Raw genomic sequence first — 19,455 nt, 5'->3', positions numbered from 1 at the left:
TGCTGCTTTGTGATTGTGGGGCATTTTTCATACACAAGCATGCAAGACTTGCCAGTTTTCAGTTTACCTTCTGTCTTTTAATAGAGAACTCTCTCACCAGAGTTCACAATGGTGCAAGCATTGAGTTTAAGTTGGTTGGTTGGCAGATTTTACTTGGCGAGCCCTGCCTTCCTCAGCAGTTCTTGAGGAGTACTTCTAAGAAGTCTTTGACCATAGCTCTTTCCTGATCATTGTTATGAAGCATTATTATTTTTTTCTTTCTACATTTCTTGATGCATTTTTAAATGATGCTTTTAAAAAGCAACTGCTTATGCTCTGATATGTTTTAAATGTTTTTAACTAAAGAGCAAATGCTTGCCAGTGTATTGTAGCTTTAAAAAAAGCTATTACAGCTTATCCAGTGAGTGCTGGTTGATAAAGAATCTTTTCATCCCAGTTAAAATGTAGTATAACATAGTTAAGTTTTACAGAGAATTGTTAATGTTATAAAATATTCAGAACTCCAGTCGTGGTAGCTAAAAGATGTTTGTGTTTGGTCTTCTGCCTGAGTTTAAAGGTGCTTTATGAAGCTTCTTTATCTCCCCATGCATTTGTTGTTTGCTGAAGCCAGATGTACAGTCAGATAATGGGCAGCATATGCAGTGGTTGAGTATGTGTCTTCGGATATATCGCTCAAGGAGAAGTTTTGAGTTTGTAGTTATTGATCTCATATACTGCTGAGTAACGTATTCCAGATGGCTTTAAAATAACTGATTTTAGGTTAAATACAGCTTAGTTTTGTAACTACATACTCTCTTCTCTCAGAAAATAAGCTGAACTGTTGTTTCCAAACTGGCATAATACTGTATGTTGATGGCTGGTTCCCAGTAATCATGTGGTCGGAAGTGTCCCATATTACTTATTGACCATACAGAAAGCAAAGAAGGTTGGGTAACTTAGGTTTTTTTTAGTTGTTTTTTTTTCCTTGGTGTTTTCTTGAGTAATGCAAATAACCTTAAAATTAAAACTGTTACTTGTTTCCTTGTGGCTTTGGAAGTCACCAGTCAAGTCAGTTACTGCAACAAAATAACAAGCAACCTATGAAATAACTGGAAGATGGAATTACCTTTCTTGTGCTGGTGGATGAGGTTGATAGTGGTGGCCAGGCACACGCTTACATTGTTCCTTCTGGAGCAGGGACTGGTGCTGGAAATCTGAGGTCAGCTTCCAACAACTTTAATCGGTTTGATTAAATGCACTGTATCAACTTACGACTTAGTATTTCTCAGTATCAGTGAGCAATGTCCAAATTTATTTTGCTTGTTTTAATGAAAATTTGTTGGTAAAATCCTGAACTCATGGTGGTATTGGAGGAAAAAATAAAGGGAGATAAAGCAACTAGAATAAAGGTGGCCTGAAGACTGAAGTCTTGTACCAACCATTCAAACTGTTCTGAATTGTGTTGTTTCTGAAAGTTAGCAAGCTCTGGAGAGTGTTGCAACAATTTCTCATGCAATAAAATTTTACACCCAAACAAAATTAATTGAACAAAAGGAGTTTTAAATATCTTGTCTGGCTTAAAAAGTCTGGAACTTGATGACAGTAAACTTCCTGAAGCTACTTTACTGAGGTTCCAGCACATATGGGTGACTTAGATAAATGTTTTTAGCTCATTGCTCAATATTCCATGAAAGAGCGGGAAGTATTTTCTTTCCTTGCAAAATCAAGCTGTTAAATAAGAAAATAAGACATGGGATTTAAGTGGCTTGCAATAGTATTGAAGCATCTGAAAAAAAGGAAACTCAGTCTCCTGCTATGTGTTGCACATATTCTTTGCAAGGCCATCTTTTCATTCTGTACATATTATTTTGTCCTGTGCTGAAGGTAATTTACAACGTTGATAAGCAAACATTGCAAAAAGAGCCCCAAAACAACTATACAGAAAGAATGATATATAAGGATATTTTTTCTAATCAATATGTTCCAGGAAGAACATAATTTCCCCACACAATTTGACTGGAACAGCAGGACTGTGTTGCTTCTTATTATGAAAAGCTTCATGTGGTCTTGAATGTTTTTGTTTCACAGTGGTCTGTAGTCCATTGAAGTTGACTTGCTTTAAAGGTTTGGGATAAAAGCTGGTATGTAGCTGGATGTGGATAGGTTCATATCGGGGATCTGGGCCGCCATATGCTATAAACCAATGTTACATCAACTTTCAGCCTGCAAAAACACTCCAAGATCTGACCTTGGTATCTGATGTAAAATCTTATGGGGTGCGATAGCTGCAAATGTTTATCTTTAGAGTAATCAAGACAGCCTTTGCATATATGTTTCATATTCAGGAAGTGAATTAGTTGCACATCATGCTTTAGAAGATCCATTGTCATGGTGAACAGAGTGTGGTAATGGGCAATATGCAAAATACATAAGAACTTTTTTGGCTCAGTCTGACTGCTCACCAGTAGTGAACTACTTCTGAAACTTTGGATAGCATTTTGCTGTTACTGTTCCTGTTGGTTCGGTTACTCTGGTGTGTAAGTTAACAAAAAGAGGCCACTCGGGTTTTCCATTCCAAGATTTAACAATTAACTCATGATTGTGGTTCAGAATTCCAGATTGGAGAGAGGTTGTGGTTACAGATGAAAACTGTTACATGATCTGATGATGGATCTCTCTATTTCTTTTGTATTCTTCTACTGTGTTTTCATTTACTGCATTTTTTTTAAGGTAAATATAATTCTATTATTTCTGGTATCTTACAATTGCCTTTAAACATACTGATACTTATTTCTTTCTTACCAGTTAGAGCATCTTGTAATGGAAGATGGAAGACAAAGGGGCTCGTGTTGCCGACTACTTTGTTGTCGCAGGACTAACAGATATTTCCAAACCACTAGAGGAAGAAATCCACTTCAATGATGCTTGCCATAAGATCGCTAAACCGAAAGAACCTATTACAGATGTAACAGTACTTAATAAATCTCTGGGGGAGGAAGTTCCTCAGGGGTATAAATGTATAGATGTTACTCCCTCGGGACTGTCTGCAGATCTCAATAATGGCAGTCTTGTAGGACCGCAAATGTACCTTTGTTATCGCCGAGGAAGGGATAAGCCCCCGCTTACTGATTTGGGGTGAGTGGGTTTCTGTTCCAGTATGTGATTTTGGCAGTTTAATTTGACTAATGAGCAAATAAAGTAGATTTATTGAAATACTATACTTTTCTAGTGTAAGGCAAAACTCTAAACAGGAAGATACTCGATGACTTGAGCGTTAAGTAGTATGGTAGGAAAAATGCCTGCTGAATGGATTTTAATGACAAATGTAATCCTTTGGATTTTGGAGTTTTCAAAGCCAATTATAATTTCCAGTGTATATATTTGGGTTGAGATTAAGATGCTTAACCTAGTTAATTCAGATTGAAAAGAGATGAGTTGTATGGTGGTTCTAGGATCAGACAATGAATCTTTAATAGAATAGAAAATAACACTATCTTGCAGTAAACAAAACACCTTAAAGTGATTATACATGAGGAAACTAGTGTATTTTATTGACATAAAGCTTTTCTGTAAGCAGCTTGGTATAGTTTGACCTGAAGTCCATAAACGTGTTTTGATCAGAGATTAGACAAGAGCTGCTGTTAAATTAGTACTATTTAGTTATAGTTCTTAGTATAATATTAGTATTCAAAGTGTTTAAAGATGTGCCTTCTAACTTTTGTTCATCCTGTTTCAACTAGGGTTTTATATGATGGGAAAGAAAGAGTAAAGCAAGGCTGTAAAATAATTCAAACCACTCCCTATGGTCGGCCTGCTAACATCAGTGGCAGTACCTCATCACAGCGAGTGTACATCACTTACCGAAGAGCATCTGAAAACATGACACTGAACACGCTGGCTGTTACGGATATATGTATAATCATACCAAGTAAAGGAGAAACCCCTCCACACACGTTCTGCAAGGTTGACAAGAATCTTAATAATAGCATGGTAAGATTCAAAATCTAGATTTTTTGAACACTTGATACTCACTGGTGTAATGCATGTGGAGTATTTGTGACAGTTCTCAGACTGACAAATTTTGATAAGCACTTTCCAAAGAGAAATCAAATCTTGGAAGAGTTGGAGGATTCCATTTCTTTGTTCCTGCTTGGAACAGAGTCTTTTTGGAGGTCTTGGAGCAAATAAATCTTTTTAGTGCTGATTTGGAAATGCTGGCTTCAGCAGTTTTGGATTAGTTCTTAAGAACCTGTTGTGTCATCATGTGTATAACTGGAGGTTTTAAAGACACGGCTGTTTCTGACACTGATCTTTACTGGTGTGATGGGAATCCTGTATCTTAACAACTGGCTTCTGGTTTGTTTTTAAAGTTTCCTGTTACCTCCACTGCTATTTTATAAATGTCAGTCTCCTCAGCAGTTTCACAAACTTTTCTTTTCTGAAGAAAGTTATGTGTGAGCAATGTTTGATGCTGTTGACTAAGCCTTTTTAAACGTTTAATATGGTTCCAGAGCTGGACCTGCTATAATACACAGGTGTCACAGCACTTTGTATTGCAGAACTCAGTATTTAGGGGTCTCCTGGTCAAATCTGCAGTCCTGTATGCTGGCTCTTGTATGTTCCTCAAAAGTCAGCACACTGATGAGGTTGCTGACCACATGTGCAAGTGGTGTCATGCAGAAAAGATCATGGAAATAGATCTGTACTTGTTTTTACATAAATGCCTGTAGATTAACAAATGGATTTTTCAGTTCTACCAGTCCCTTATTGACTGGGTTATGGTAGTGCTGTCTAGTGGAAATTGTTCTATCTTTCTTTCATCTATAAAAGCTTTGTGTGTCCGTAAAGGGTGCTGGTCTTCTCTGTGGCTTTCCATGTTCTTTATTCATGTCCAGAAATTGAGAACTTCAAAGTATTTTAAAATATTAACCATGCCAGAAAGAGAATTGTTCAGAAGCTGCAAGAACTCTGATGTGCTGCAGCGTTTCACAGACTCTGAAATCAGAGATGGAATAAGGAATTGGGTTTAAAGATTAGTGTGGTTAAAATAAAAATGTAGACATAAAAGAATTAAGTATTAAAGTAATAGAAATGCAGTTAACAACAGAAACATTGCACCCTGTGTGTGTGTGTATATACATAAATGCGTGCATGGATGTATGTATAGCTGTCTATATACACACTTAATCCAGATGTTCAACCAAATGGAGAAAGGTTTAAATATTTATATGGATTAAAATTGTACTTAAAATTCTGTAGCTGTGTTAACAAATGTTTTGGCGAAGAATTTACAGATGTCATACTTCAGTCCATAAGCCAGTTGCTCTTTATAGACATATGCCATGGGTTGGTTAGCTTGGAGCTAACAAGCTGCTTTCCTTTCAGTTACATGGTTGTGTTGTTGTCAGAAAGGATAGAGTAGCCAGTCAAAAATTTCTATATCTTAATGTTGTATGGTTTTGTGTGTAAATTATGGTTCTCTGTAAACAAGGAAGAGGAGGTTTTTCTTCACTCTCTTCTGTTACATCCTTTTGTTATATTTCATCATGTAATCCAGTAATTTCTTTTGTTTTACAGTGGGGCTCAGCGGTGTATTTATGTTATAAAAAGTCTGTGGCAAAAACCAACACCATATCATATAAAGCTGGTATGTAACTACTATTTAGCTTTTTTAATCCTCAAGTCAGGGTGTACATACTTGGTTTTTAGTGCAACAGGTATTTTTATGAAGGATTATTTGACAAAGACACTGTTTTACCAGTATCCAAAAAAAGGCTCTTCCCCCAAAGAATTCTTTTAAAAGAGTGTACTAAACAGTTTGGTTTAAAATTTGATTATAATCAAATAATCAAAGCTCAGTTGTGTTTTGATAGGTTTCACAAACCTGTGTGTGTCCCACCTCTGTTTTTTTGTTGCTGATAACTCTTAAGGATCTGTGTGTGTGTGTGTGTGTATATGCAGAAGAAAATACTGCAAAAAATGGTGCATTTTTGTGATCAAAATATTCCTTAAAATGAAGGATACTGCAGACTTCCACACTGCCCTGCACACCAGTGGCACTGAGCTCTTATTTTTGGATTGTCTATCATCTTTATTTCATTGTTTTATTTATAAGTCAGAATTAGATTTGCTATGGCTGTGCTGAAATGTGTTGTGCCCTGATTTTGTTTGAGTGCAAGTCATTAGCATGATTCAGACTTAAGCATTAATTTACTTCTATCCCTTTGAGATGCTGCTGTCTGTAGACAACAGTAGTTTAGGACTAACTAAAAGGTGGAAGATAAATCTGTAAATACATAGAAATTTGAACAGGCCCCACACCTGGTAGTAGCTTGCACAAAAGTTTGCTTCTTGAGGGTGGGAAAAGACCACTGCCCTTCTTGTTTACTGTTTTTTGTTGCTCATTAGTATTTCACTGTATATTAGCAAAGAAGGACTGTGTGCTCTAATGCAGAGAAATCCTAAATCCCTTCCCACAATATTTGCTCTCAGTTTTGAGTCCCCTGGGTTGGCAACAGGAAAGGCTAGATTGCTGCAGCCCTGTGATGTAATTGAAGACCTGTATGCTAAGAGCCTCTTCAGAACTTTGTGTTTTACAGCTATGTTTAAAATGAAGTCTAAACACATTAGTCTGATAGCACACTGGCTGAATCCTCTGTTGAAGTGGATCAATATAATTAATTGGCCTGATTCTATTGATACTAAAAATAATAATCTGATATCGAACATCAGATTTTTCAGGAGACTTTTGTTGGTAGGAGCTACGTGCATTCATAACTGAAAGTAACAGTTTTATTTCTCAATTATCCAGGTTACCAGCTTTTAAATTGAATTTTAAATCTTTACTCATACCAGTGATGCATGTGAATTATTATAAGAGCTGAGGTGCACACAACCTGCAAACAGAAAGATAAATTAGTTATGAAGAGTTCCTAGAATAGAAAGTAGGACTTCAGTATTTTAGTCAGGTGATTTCTCCTTAGGTGTTGGAAGCTTGCTGCCCCTTTCCAGCTATTTGCTATGCCTGATTAGTTACTGCTTTACTGATCTTCTGAAGTTAGTGTATGCTCATATATGATATTTCTGGGCATTTTTTTATGGAATGAGCTATTACAAATACATTTCTGCTATTCCTTACATAACTGCCTCTTTACAAATTGCCTTTATAGGATTAATATGTAGATATCCTGAAGAAGATTATGAATCATTCCCATTACCAGAATCCGTGCCTCTTTTTTGTCTGCCTATGGGTGCAACGATTGAATGTTGGCCATCTAACAGTAAATACCCTCTCCCAGTTTTTTCTACGTTTGTACTAACTGGAGCTTCTGCAGAAAAGGTACTTTGAAAGTCTAGAAAATAATAATTGTTAATAATTTCAGTTAAAAATTTAGTTGTTTATCTATTCAGGATGATGATAATGCATATTTTTATAGGCAAATTGAATCTATTTGTTTAAGCTTAAATTCTCAGAGCCTGATTTAAAGAGTGACGTGTATTTATTTCACTGCCGGACTGTTGGTCATATAAACCTGTACTCCTTTTGCTTTCCAATCATGTTGGCCTTTGAAACTAGAGAGCTATAAAAATTCTGACTGCATCTACATGCAAGTATACTATTTTTATTGCAAGCATGGAAACAACCTTGCATGTATTTACTTGTTCGAAAAAGCAGATTGGATGTCAGAATAATACTGCTTTGAGTTGTGTATAAAGGAGTCCTAAAATAGCTTTAAAGGCAATTGTAGTGGTACTCTCTATAATCATTCTTTTTCTCTCACTTAAATTGTTTTGCAAATTACTCTTTCTCATATGACATTAAGTGTTTTAAATAAATAACAGACAGTCTGGATTTTCACAGCCATACGAATATTCCGGAATATATTGTTTCAAAAGATGATGCATTAATGTAACTTCTCAAGCAATAACATAGACTTGATTTCCCTTGCATGTTTGGGGTTTGTTAGATTGCTTTGAAGATTGAGGCAGATTTATTGACTTCAAATCTACTGTTGTTTGCAGGTATATGGTGCTGCTATTCAGTTTTATGAACTGTATCCTGAAGAGAATCTCACAGAGAAACAAAAATCTCAACTGGGATTAGCAGCTGCTGCTGAGGGAAAGTCAGACGCATGCAGAACAGTTCAAACAAACAAATGCATCTGTCTGCTCTCTCACTGGCCTTTCTTTGATGCTTTCAAGAAGTTTCTTACCTTTCTGTATCGTTACTCCATCTCTGGGCCACATGTCCTACCCATTGAGAAGTAAGTAATTTTAGATATTTGTAACAGTAGTTTCTTTTAATGAGAGCTCTTTCTTTACTTCTAAGTTTCCTGTAATATCCATTTGACTTTAAGTCATCAAGCATTAAATATGGCTACACAAGATCAAACACTTTCCTCTGCTGATTAAATGTATCTTTACCTACTTTCTCAAATAAACCCAGGTTTTATTTGTAATTTAAGTGCCTGCAATAGTGTCTCAGAAAACCTCTTTTAATTAGCTTTGCACCCTTTAGCATCGTGATTAGGAGGAGCAAGATCATAAATCCTTTCTTAATGTTGCATATATTAAGGTAGAGGAATGAAATACGTGGGTTTGTGGGCTTTTTCAAATGCCTATTTGTAAAGAGAGGTAATTCAGCAGATTGAATTTTTTTTTTGTACTAGTAATCTTCCTCTATTTGTGATAAATAAACCTAATTTCCTTCTTACATAGAGGATTTCACTTCTTAAAATGCAGAGAAAATCTTTACATCCAAGAAGTGGTTGAGTAACCTGATATATTTGAAGATGTCCCTGCTAATTGCAGGGGGGTTGGAGCTAGATGACCTTTGAAGGTCCCCTCCAACCCAAACTGTTCTGTGATCTATGATACTTGTAATTGATATGTAGTATCGTTTAGAACATCTGGGCTAACATGACTTTTCAATGCATCAGATTTCAGATTCACTGTTTGCTTTTATAGTTTATTACACATCAAACTTTTTTCAGATTCAACTTCAGTACTAACTTCTGTGAGACTTTGTGCATTGAGGATTTTTTGCTATTACCCACTTCATTATTCCACTTTGTATCTACTGTACTTGTTTTAAAATTCTGACAGTGTGAACTTCCAAAAATGAAAAGATTTTATTTTTTTTTTAAGCTTAGAACTATTTTGGGGTTTTGATTTTTATGAAGGAATAAAATGAGAAGGAAATAAAATAACTATTCTATAAATTTTGATTTTACAGATTTCTTTGCTTATTCTGATTTGTAAACTGACTGGTCAACACTGTGGATAGTTTAAATGCACCTACACTGTTGCACAAAGTTAATATAGTATCTAGCCTAGGTTCCTTGGCTGTTTTAATGATGATGAAGGTTGTCTATGCTATATGTGTGTATTTGAACATTTTCAGTCAGCTGGGCTACTGCCAGCAGCAGGCCATTCCCTTGATGTTTGCTATATGGTCTGTGACCATCTTCATACACTGGTAATAAAGACAAAACCCCAAATCCATTGTCAGCCTGATTCCTTTCCTGTTCTTATTTGTCATGTGGCTACACAAGCACTCATGCTGACACAAGGGAGATCAGCTGAGGAGTGCTGGAGAGGAGGCGCAGTTCTGCTTATGGTTAAGGCCAGTTATGTCCTTATAGAACTGCAACAGAAAAGTTAAACCTGACACAAGTACACAAAATTAAAACCAGCAGAAATTGGGGGTTTAGCATACATCTAAATGTGAGATATGTGGCTACAATAAAATATGAAATGTATAGCTTTGAATGAGAAATATCTAGAACAAGTTTTCTGTATAAATCAATGCTTATTTGTGGGTTTGTCCAAATTTCTTCCAACTTTGGTTGGTTGTGTGTGTCATAATAATGGTGGTAAGAGTTGCAGGAATCACAGGACAGTGTGTTGCATGTGCTGTAGCATGTGATTTATTATGGATTACCTGTTTCTTCCTGACTTTCTACTGATTGCAAGTAGTTTCTTTAAATGTGAATGTGTATCATGTAGAACTCCTACACGTTTAGAACTTGTGCAAATTCAATCACTTCATAAAACTGAGAGCTTAAAAAAAAAAAATCTGTATTTGTAGTATATGGAAGAACTTTAATACTTTTTTTCAGAAATCTTATATAACATTTTTAATTTGAAAGTGAAGAAAATGAATTAAATTAATGACTCTGATATACAGCTGTGAATATTTCTTGGCAAATAACCAGTTATTGTCTCTGAGGAATCATGCCATTTCAGCCAGTCTTAGAAGCATGATATGGTGTTATAGTACTCAAATATTTCTACTTTACTTTTATTTCTATTTGTTAAAAAGCTCCTTGTACTTTCCCAGTCTCACAAACGAACCTTGTGGCCTGATAGATAATCTGGCATGCCATTTGGGATGTCGGTAGTAGAAAAATAAGTTTTGAAGGTCAGAAAATCCCTGTAGGGTCTGGGTGCTGGGTTTTCTTGCTTCGTCTTCTGAATAATTAAGTGGCATTTTTATATAATGATTTCTGTTTCTGACAATAATTTTGTCTTGAGTTAAAGCAGTTGAAGCTTGTAACTTCCACTAAATCAGTATTTTTCTTTTTCTTTAGACACATTTCCCATTTCATGCATAAAGTTCCTTTTCCATCCCCTCAGAGGCCGAGAATTCTTGTTCAGGTAAGTGTAAATTTCTTAATAGCTATGTCTTCAGTGAAGACAAAACAGCAGTTGAGCAGGTTAGTAAATGGAAAATGGAATTTTTATGTTCTAGTTGTTCTTATTGCTCAGGATTGTTTTCCTAAATTCATACACTTAATTTTTATGGCTTTCTCACTGTTCTGTTTCCTTTTAGTTAAAGACTTTAATGAGATCTTTCAGGAACTGCTTAGTAAGCTTAGAACCCGATTTTCTTTCTTTCACAGTATATGAAAATTAATGAAAAACTACTCAAAGTCCGCATCTGGTTTGACTTTTGCAGTAGCTTTTGAATTGTTTTCTTCTTGCTACTGTATGAAGGCTGAGTGTGAAATAAATAAATAAAATTAAAACCAGATGTGAGGTGTATATTCCTGATTGCCTCTTTTCCCAAAGGGCTTCCTGCTGTCCTCTACATAATGGATAGCTCTTACTGAAAACTGCAAGAGCTGCACGCATTCGACAGAGGCACTTCATCAAATATGACCCTTATTCTGGCCTACCTGCAAGACCCAGCATATTTTACTGGGTGTGAGTGAAAGGATATAATTGCCAGAATTAGGTTACCAGTTACATGAAATTGCACCCATGTCACTGTTGGTAGGAGAGAGGAAATCCCTTTCTCAAAGACTTAAGTGAAGTGGTATTAAATCTTGGTACTTTTTTTCCTCCTAAGAGGCAGAATGGGTATAGACATGTTAAAATTTGATTGCTAAGGAAAAGACAGCTCTATTCTGCTTGTAATTATTCTACCAATCATGTGGTTTTGAATGAATTGGTCAAACCGGTGTAACTCTCTGTTATTACTTGCATGGAATAATATGGAGAGCCCTTTGCAGTTTTCAGTCTTAATGTAGTAGTCCATAAGCTAGTGAAGTCTTTCAGAGTAAATACATTGAGTATTAAAGATCTTCCTTAGCATACTTGGGTATTCTAAAGAAATGACACTGATTGCTAATACTGAAAAGGGGTTGTAGAACAGTTATACTGAAAATGTATCTGACACTTCCATCACTTTTATCAGGATTTTAAAGTTCAATTCAAAACCCAGTTCTTGGTTTGGGTTTTCCTTGGTTCACATTCAGTAAAATATTTGTGCTTGGGAACACTAAAGATATTAACAGAGAACTGTAAGTCAGTTTAGAGAAAAACATTTAATTTTTATAATTCAGACTTATAAAAATTAACTCTGTCAAAGTATACATGGGTGTATATCCTGAAACAAAGTCTGAGAAGCTGGAGCAAGTGGCATGAAGTTAGGTCTGTTATACCTTACATATCTTGTGTATATTTATTGCTTATCTGTGTGTATATATATATGCACAGCATTCTCAAAGTGTTGTATGCATCAAGTTAGTACTACTTTAGTAGCTGATGGTACAGATAGAGGACAAACTGCTTTTAAAGTAAGTAGTGGTAGTTTAGGTCTAAGAAGTACTTTCAGCTGCTTTCAGGGACTTTTGAGTTGTGTTTGATACTGCACTGAATAAAATCACAGGTGATCGTATTGAAGATGTTTTCCTAAATAGTGGGGGAAATGTCTGTATTCTTGAAAATGACAAGCTTTTAACATTTCATTTTGCTGTTCTTCAGTCATTTCTTGTAGTAATTTCACTTTGAAGCTTATTATTTGAAAACGTGGTTATCTTTTGCTAAATAACTAGTATTGCAAATCCTTCTGAGTATGTGTTGCTGTAGAATTTCTTGCAAGTGCTTATATGCTTTCTGAAAATGAAACCTGCTGTATTTTTAGTAAGTCTGTATGCCAGTATGGATATCTAACCCATTCTTAGATCCCTCTTGGTATCTGTTACAAGTGAGAGAGAGCATGACATATGCCTGACTTTTAAGTTCCCAAGAAATTATAGCCATTAGTAGAGCATTCAGGAGTGTTCCTGATTCCTGGTCTCCAGCTGCCATTGTTGATAAGTTGTTTCTGATCTGGGATCTGCTAAACCCCATTCTCCATGTCCTACATCCCCATATTACACAGATATTCCTCTTATAATGATGTATTTCACAACCTGAAAACTTCAAGAGCACACTGAGTAATGTGTTTGTCTCTCTGAAGAATGGGGTCAGTAAGTGCCCCTTCTGCCTAAGGGGGAGACACTCCTGGAATAGATGCTTGATTGTGTGATCTGCTTTTGTGAAACACAAAAGCTATAGGACATTAGGCTGAAGCTTCCTTTCTGAGGGTAGTTTATGAAGGTTACCTCAGTCTGAAAAAATGAGTTGTCTGAATTCTTTCCCTGGACAAGCTAATGGTGGTGGTTGTCACAAGGTGGCTTATTTGAAGATAAATCTAGCATGTAGAGTGGTGTGGCCATCCTCATTTGTCACTGAAGCTAAATGTAGCATCAGCCTTCAAAAGCTCTGTTACATGAAATATGCAAGGAAGCAGTTTTGTAGAGGCTTTTGCTAATGCCTTGTGTTCTGTGTCTGTCTCGGCACAGTGTTAGGTGACTTAGTGCTTTGGCATTTGTGTTACTAATTCGTCTCATCTTCTGTTGTCTGGTTATCTGTTACCACTCAGAAATGAAATGTTACTAAAGGTTGCTAAATTACTACTGCTGCTTCTATGTGTGCTTTTATACAATAGATAGAAAATGCATGACCACTTAAAGGGAGGATGAAAGTAACTGATATCTTGTTACCTTGGATTCACTATGGCTGAAAATGTCACCCTGATCTTTGATAAGTTGATTGTGCATCTGTATGCTTGTCCTCATTTGAATCATCCTATTTATGCTGAATATATGAATGATTTCTCTTGATGTCATATCACTGTAAGAAAAATGTGAATTAATAAGATCTTTGTCTTGGATCTTCAACTAATGCTAATTTTGAAGATTCTATCAAAGCTGAGCTGTTTCTACCAGCTAAAAGCCTAATTCTCATGTCTTCTGAAGAAAATATTACCTTATGCTATGACCCACTATCTCACCCTTTCATGCATATTATCCATCTCTTTTCCCTTAAATCCAAAAAGAATCCCCACTCTGGCCCCTGAAAGCTATGTATGAAGTATGGGTCCTCACTTCCCTTAAAATACAGAAGGCTTTATTTTTCAGCAGTTAATATATTCAGTTTTTTGCAGTATTAGCTATTTTAAATTCCTCTTTATGAATATGCAATGTGTTCAGTTCTGACCAAGAAAGAAAGATCGTGCTTTGCCTGATTTTTACTAGAAGATACTGATGCATAGCAGTGCACGCTGCTTCTTACAGTGCTGTACAGCTGGGATATATAAGGTTCAGCTTAGTTTAAATTTTATTTTTAGGTGTTCTTTGTTATAGTTGTTTAAGTTCTCACAATAAAAAGAATGTATTTTAAAATCTTTTTCCAGCTATCTCCACATGATAACCTGATTCTTAGCCAACCTGTGTCATCACCTCTTCCACTGAGGCAAGTGGCTGTTTAATTGTGAAATGTGTTCTGATCTACACTGCAGAAAAGATTTGGTACTTTGAGTTGTAACTGTGCAAATTACCTTTCCTTCTCTGGTGCCTTTTGTAGCAAGTGTGTCTGAAGCTTTATTTATGTGATTAGACCCAAGCCCTGACAAGGATACCTATTTACTGAACAATACCTATGTGTTTTCAAGTCATTATAGTGGTTCTTGAGGCAGAATGTAGATTGTTAATTCCCTTTCTAGGAGTTGGTACCTGGGTTCCCAAGATAGTGAAGCTTTTTGTTTTGCAAGGGAATTGAAGGAGTTCTGTGACTGTCTTAACTGTCATGTCTCAGTTCAGTAGGATGATTAAAGACATGCATGCTGTCTCCCTGTAAGTTGCTCCTTAAAGAAAAATGATCATGTGTGTATCCTGAAAATAGTCTAGACTGATTAAAGACTATGGTTAAAGACAATTGTTACTACTGGGAAGTAACCATTCTTCACTGAACAGTCAAGTGTACCATGTAGTCTGCTTTGCAGTCTTTGAAAGAAAGATTGTAGGTGTATGTTCATGAAATCCTACTCTAATGCCTGTTTTTTTCTTTTGCTATTGAGCATTTTTTTTATGGTCCACTGTAACTCACCAGTGTGTTAATGTTCTCTTACAGTGGGGGCAAGTTTTCTACACTACTTCAGAATTTAGGACCTGAAAATGCAGTAACTCTACTTGTGTTTGCTGTGACGGAACATAAAATTCTCATCCATTCATTACGACCTTCTGTCCTTACTAGTGTGACAGAGGCATTAGTCTCTGTAAGTAATGGGGTTTTTAATCATATACCTGCAAGTGGAAACAAAAGAATGTTTTTAGATAAAATCTAAAATTAGTAGTAGCACTGTTAGGCTTAGAGGTTACTTATAAATAAGAATAAAAATAATCAGAGAGAAAAATTCACAGTGCTAATGATACCTCAAATTTACAGAAAAGCAAGACTAACTGTTGTTGGTTCTTTGTGTGTAAATGTTATAAATAAGGATGTTGTTTGGTCATCACAATGCACTAAATACAAGTTCCTGATGTTCCCAAATAGCACTGTATTCTCTCTGCCAGAATTTGAAATGCATGCTACTTTCCTGCCTGTCTTCACTAAGCAGTTTTGGTACCTCTGCTATATACAGTCTATTATACTGAAGAGCTTTATACTACAAATTGAATTTTAGAGAAATGAGTGCATTTTTTATTCAATACTCTGCATCTAGATTTTTAGTAATAATTATCTGTTAAGTAATTGTGACGTAGGAGTTAGTGGAGTGTGGGTTTTGCTTGCATAGATTATACTATTATAGATGTTAAACCTATGTTTTTGTCTCTGCATATTTCCAAAGATGATATTTCCCTTCCACTGGCCTTGCCCCTATATTCCTCTCTGTCCCTTGGCACTGGCAGATGTGTTAAGTGCACCGTGCCCATTCATAGTGGGAATTGATTCAAGATACTTTGATCTCTATGACCCTCCACCAGATGTTAGCTGTGTTGACCTAGATACCAATACAATTTCTCAGTAAGTATTTATTAACAATATTTCTTCTATGTTAATTTATTTGGTTTCCTGTTTTCAAAGGCAAGAACTAGCTTTTTTGGCAAAACTTGAAGGGGAGAGGTATTTTAAACCTCTGAACTTTCTTCCTGAAATGAGCTGCATCTCCTGTTCAACACAGCAGAGTAGAGGTTCAGTCCTCATGGAATATTATTGCCTTTTAGTCTTACATTAAAATCTTATTGCACATCTTGGCACATTTCCTCGATTAACCATACTCTCACTTCGTTGTGCCTGCAGGAGAATAGTCAATTTTGTTTCTCGTGATGAGGTTTCTTAGTCTTCAAGAAATTCTAGTGTCTTCATGTGAGCATCTGCTTGAAAATTATAACAATTAAATCACACTTCATATCAATCTGAAGTATAGGAAATTCATATTGAGAATTAGAGATGTGAACTTTCATGGGTGAGAATCTTAATTAAGACTTAGGATCATGCCACTGTTAACAACTGAATTAGCAGTATTATAATATTTCTCCTTCAGAAGTGTGTATGGTACTGCATTTTTCTGTTATACCAATTATTTAGTATCTAAAATACTAGTATGGGACAGTAGTGCACTCAAACTACGGGGAAACAGTCCATATTGTTATGATAATCAAAGCAGAGAATTATTCATTTCCTTGCAATGATGTGATATAAAAATAGATGGAAGAGTGTAAGGCTTCTAATTCAAGATTCTAAAACACTTGAAAGTGATTCAAATTGTATTTCAGCATTAAACTTTTAGTTCAGTATAATGTTTAATATTGTCACTGTGTACTTCGTCTCTGGTCAGTGTTCTTTTGTGTCATCCTCCTGTTGGTAGCAGTCTTTCAGCATTACTATGCCTAACTGAACCTTTTTTCTGAAGTTTTTTAATTTGTGGGGTTATTTTTTCTTCAGTAGTTGTGTGTGGATTTAGAGAATGCTGCATATATTAAATATTTGTGCATAGAAAATCTTGTTCAGGATTTTATGCTGATAGCAATTTGGTATAGCAGTTCTGCTCTGAAATGTTCAGGAACTAGTTCAAGCTAGGTTGTGATAACTTAAGTCTTGGTTTTGTTTCTTTTTGGTAGAGAAGAACATGTTTGTGCATTTCTTTTGGTATTTGTCTAATTCATTAATTGAAAATCCTTTATTTTCAGTTATTTTTGTTGTCCCATAGAATAGATATTTCAGCTATAAGTAGATTCTAGCTGACTTTCAATGCGTGTTCTTAGAACAGATTAGTTCTATTTCATCATACGGAAAAAGTGTCAAACAAATGCTTAAAGTTTTGGTAACTCTGTGACCAAGAGGGTCTTGAGGCTTGCTGGTGCCCTCTGTTGACGAAGAGTATTGTCATTTTCTTTCATCTTCATCATGATGCACTCAAGTCCACATCTATATTTGCTAAACACAAAGCAGCTGCCATATCAACTTGAATTCAGGTTACTGTGGGCATTCTAGTCATTATCTCCATCCTAGTTTAAGTAAGGACAACTCAGATCATAGCATGTGTGGTGGTGGCTCATGCAATGGCTGGTGCTTAATACTGTTAATCCATCTTTCATGAGTTCTAAGTGGATTGATTGCAGTGCTAGAGAATGTCAGCATAACTGTCATCCTGAAATATGGGGCATTGGTTGGATGGCTGTGGTCAGTCTCTATATAGTAAATCAAGTTTCACTTCATTGGTTGGTTTTCGATCCTCCTCAGTTGTGTTTTAATGGAGCAAATTTTCTCTGTTCTCCCATTTCTCTGGTGAGAAATACAGTCCTAGAGGCACACACTCTTCATGTGTATACTCACTCATTTTTGTTTCTTTCCTTTCAGAACTGGAGATAAGAAAACCATAGCATGGAAGATCTTACCAAAGAAACCTTGTAAAAATCTCATGAACACTTTAAGTAATTTATATCAGCAACTGGCAGAATGTGAGTGGGAAAGTACATAGCAAGATTTACATTGAATATAGTGTGTCACATTAACGGATAAATATAGCTAATTAAATATGTTGAAATATGTAAAAAGTCACCTTAAAAAACCATAATGTTATTGTACCGAATAGGAAAATCTGTGCTTTAAGGCCAGACATTAGAACCTACATAGGGGCTTTTGGGGTGGAGGTGATGTTCAATAGGTACCCCTTTGTACTGATTATCTTCCCACTGGAAAAAAAGCAGAGCTTTTATGAGAAGGGAATAGTAAAGCAAAGTGTAGGCCAGGATCAGATAAACACCTTTTGGTCCTCAAAGCCTGCTCAAGTCTGTTGACATCTTGACAATTGAGATAACTGACATATCTAAATTTTAAGATGGAAATAATGTTTTATAAACTTTGGAGGTTTTAATGTATAGCACAAATACTGAATATTTGTAAAAACGGAAACTGGTTATTGATACAGGCAAAATATATTGAATTTTAACGTGAAAAATTGGTAAGAGTGATGTTAGTGACTTCTTTAAAACAAAGCATTTGGAAATAGCAATGTAGTCAAGGCCAGCTGATGTGCTTGGGTATCAGAGCTAATAGGCTTTGTGAAGTGGGAAGGAAGTCTGTCAGCACTCTGGCATTACCTGTCTGCTTAGAAGATGAGTTTTGCAGGCATTGGAGGGAACCTTTAGCAGCAATAATGCAATTGAAAAATCAAGTTTCTGTGGCAGAGACAGCAAGTGGTTAAGACTTAAATTGGAGTGTGAAAAGGATGGGGTTGTCCAACTCTACGTCTTTGAGAATACATACCTGGAAAGCATAGTGCATGGGATCTTTGTAATTTAACTTGGATTTAGGGCACTTTTAAAGGCTATTTACACTTCTTGGCTATTGAGGTCACTAGACTTTAACTGTGTCCTGATTAGAATACACAGAAACAGAAGGTTATTATAGCAGTGAAGTCTTAGCTAGAGTCCTGATTTCTTTAAAATGTTGATGCAAGTATCTACTTTAAGAATAGGCATTTTGCTAGAGCTTGAAATAAAAAGCTTGCTTTCTCTCTGTATTGGCATTTTGCATTGTGTTGTATTTTGGTGGCTTCACTTTGTATCCAAGTGGTGCTTCTCTGTGTATATAGGTACTTAATGTGTATTGCCTGCTTTTTGAAAACACTTTGAAATGAAAAGCACTGTAAAAAAGAAAACACAATAATGTACGTTCCGTCTATCTGTTTGTCCTTAAAATATGATTCTTTAAGAAGAATTTTCACATATTTCTACAAACAGCATTCTTTGAGGGGTTTTTTAAAGCTCTAGCCATACTGGTTCTCTCTGTTGCTGTACTAACTAATGTGCTGAAAAGGTAAATGTAAATAAATAAAGGCTTTTGATGTTACCCAGAGATACAGGAGTTGTAAAAAGTCAAACTGAATCCATTCTGGCACATCATGATTGAATTTAACAGCGTGTATTAATCTATTCCAAACTTAATGGAGCTCAGTAATCAGTGATTCTAATAGGATACCTTTTTTCTTTCTTATGAATACTGGGGGGGGGGGGGGGGGAGTAAACCATTATAATGGTGTTTTTGTTCACAGTGCAACAGCGACCAAGAGAAGATGCATTAATGGAATTAGCAATGAATGACTACGATTTTAATTCTGGGAAGAAATTGCATCTGTTAGATCTGGAGATCCAGGAAGCATTTCTGTGTTTCATGGCCTCAATACTAAAAGGCTACAGGTCTTATCTCAGGCCTATAACAGAGGCACCCTCTGAAACAGCCACAGATGCAAGTTCTCTGTTTGAACTACAAGGTGAAGACTCATAAACTTGTTTTATGTATCCTAATTTATTATTTTAGATTCTCTGTTATTTAAAGAATAAAAACGTTTGTGGTGTTAAT

At 35.8% G+C, this 19,455-nt stretch overlaps 1 protein-coding gene across 5 annotated transcripts in view; it reads left to right on the top strand.

The window, feature by feature from the left end:
* Positions 1–19,455, top strand: part of DENND4A (DENN domain containing 4A) — a 53,076-nt gene that overhangs the window by 12,611 nt on the left and 21,010 nt on the right. For all 5 annotated transcript variants that reach the window (XM_062601742.1, XM_062601740.1, XM_062601743.1 and 2 more), the window contains 11 exons: positions 2,785–3,114; positions 3,720–3,969; positions 5,557–5,626; positions 7,149–7,318; positions 8,002–8,243; positions 10,572–10,638; positions 14,006–14,064; positions 14,722–14,866; positions 15,440–15,615; positions 17,452–17,552; positions 19,148–19,366. In XM_062601742.1, coding sequence (XP_062457726.1) covers positions 2,807–3,114; positions 3,720–3,969; positions 5,557–5,626; positions 7,149–7,318; positions 8,002–8,243; positions 10,572–10,638; positions 14,006–14,064; positions 14,722–14,866; positions 15,440–15,615; positions 17,452–17,552; positions 19,148–19,366 — 1,807 coding nt within the window. In that variant the 5' untranslated portion in view covers positions 2,785–2,806. The remainder of the gene's footprint in view (positions 1–2,784; positions 3,115–3,719; positions 3,970–5,556; positions 5,627–7,148; positions 7,319–8,001; positions 8,244–10,571; positions 10,639–14,005; positions 14,065–14,721; positions 14,867–15,439; positions 15,616–17,451; positions 17,553–19,147; positions 19,367–19,455) is intronic.

The sequence above is a fragment of the Pezoporus occidentalis genome, unplaced genomic scaffold, assembly GCF_034315485.1.
Source record: "Pezoporus occidentalis ecotype Australia unplaced genomic scaffold, CSIRO_AGI_Poc_V1 ctg72, whole genome shotgun sequence".
NCBI classification, from domain to species: domain Eukaryota; kingdom Metazoa; phylum Chordata; class Aves; order Psittaciformes; family Psittacidae; genus Pezoporus; species Pezoporus occidentalis.
Note: the sequence above shows the minus strand (reverse complement) of the source record. Positions and strands in the feature narration are given on the sequence as shown.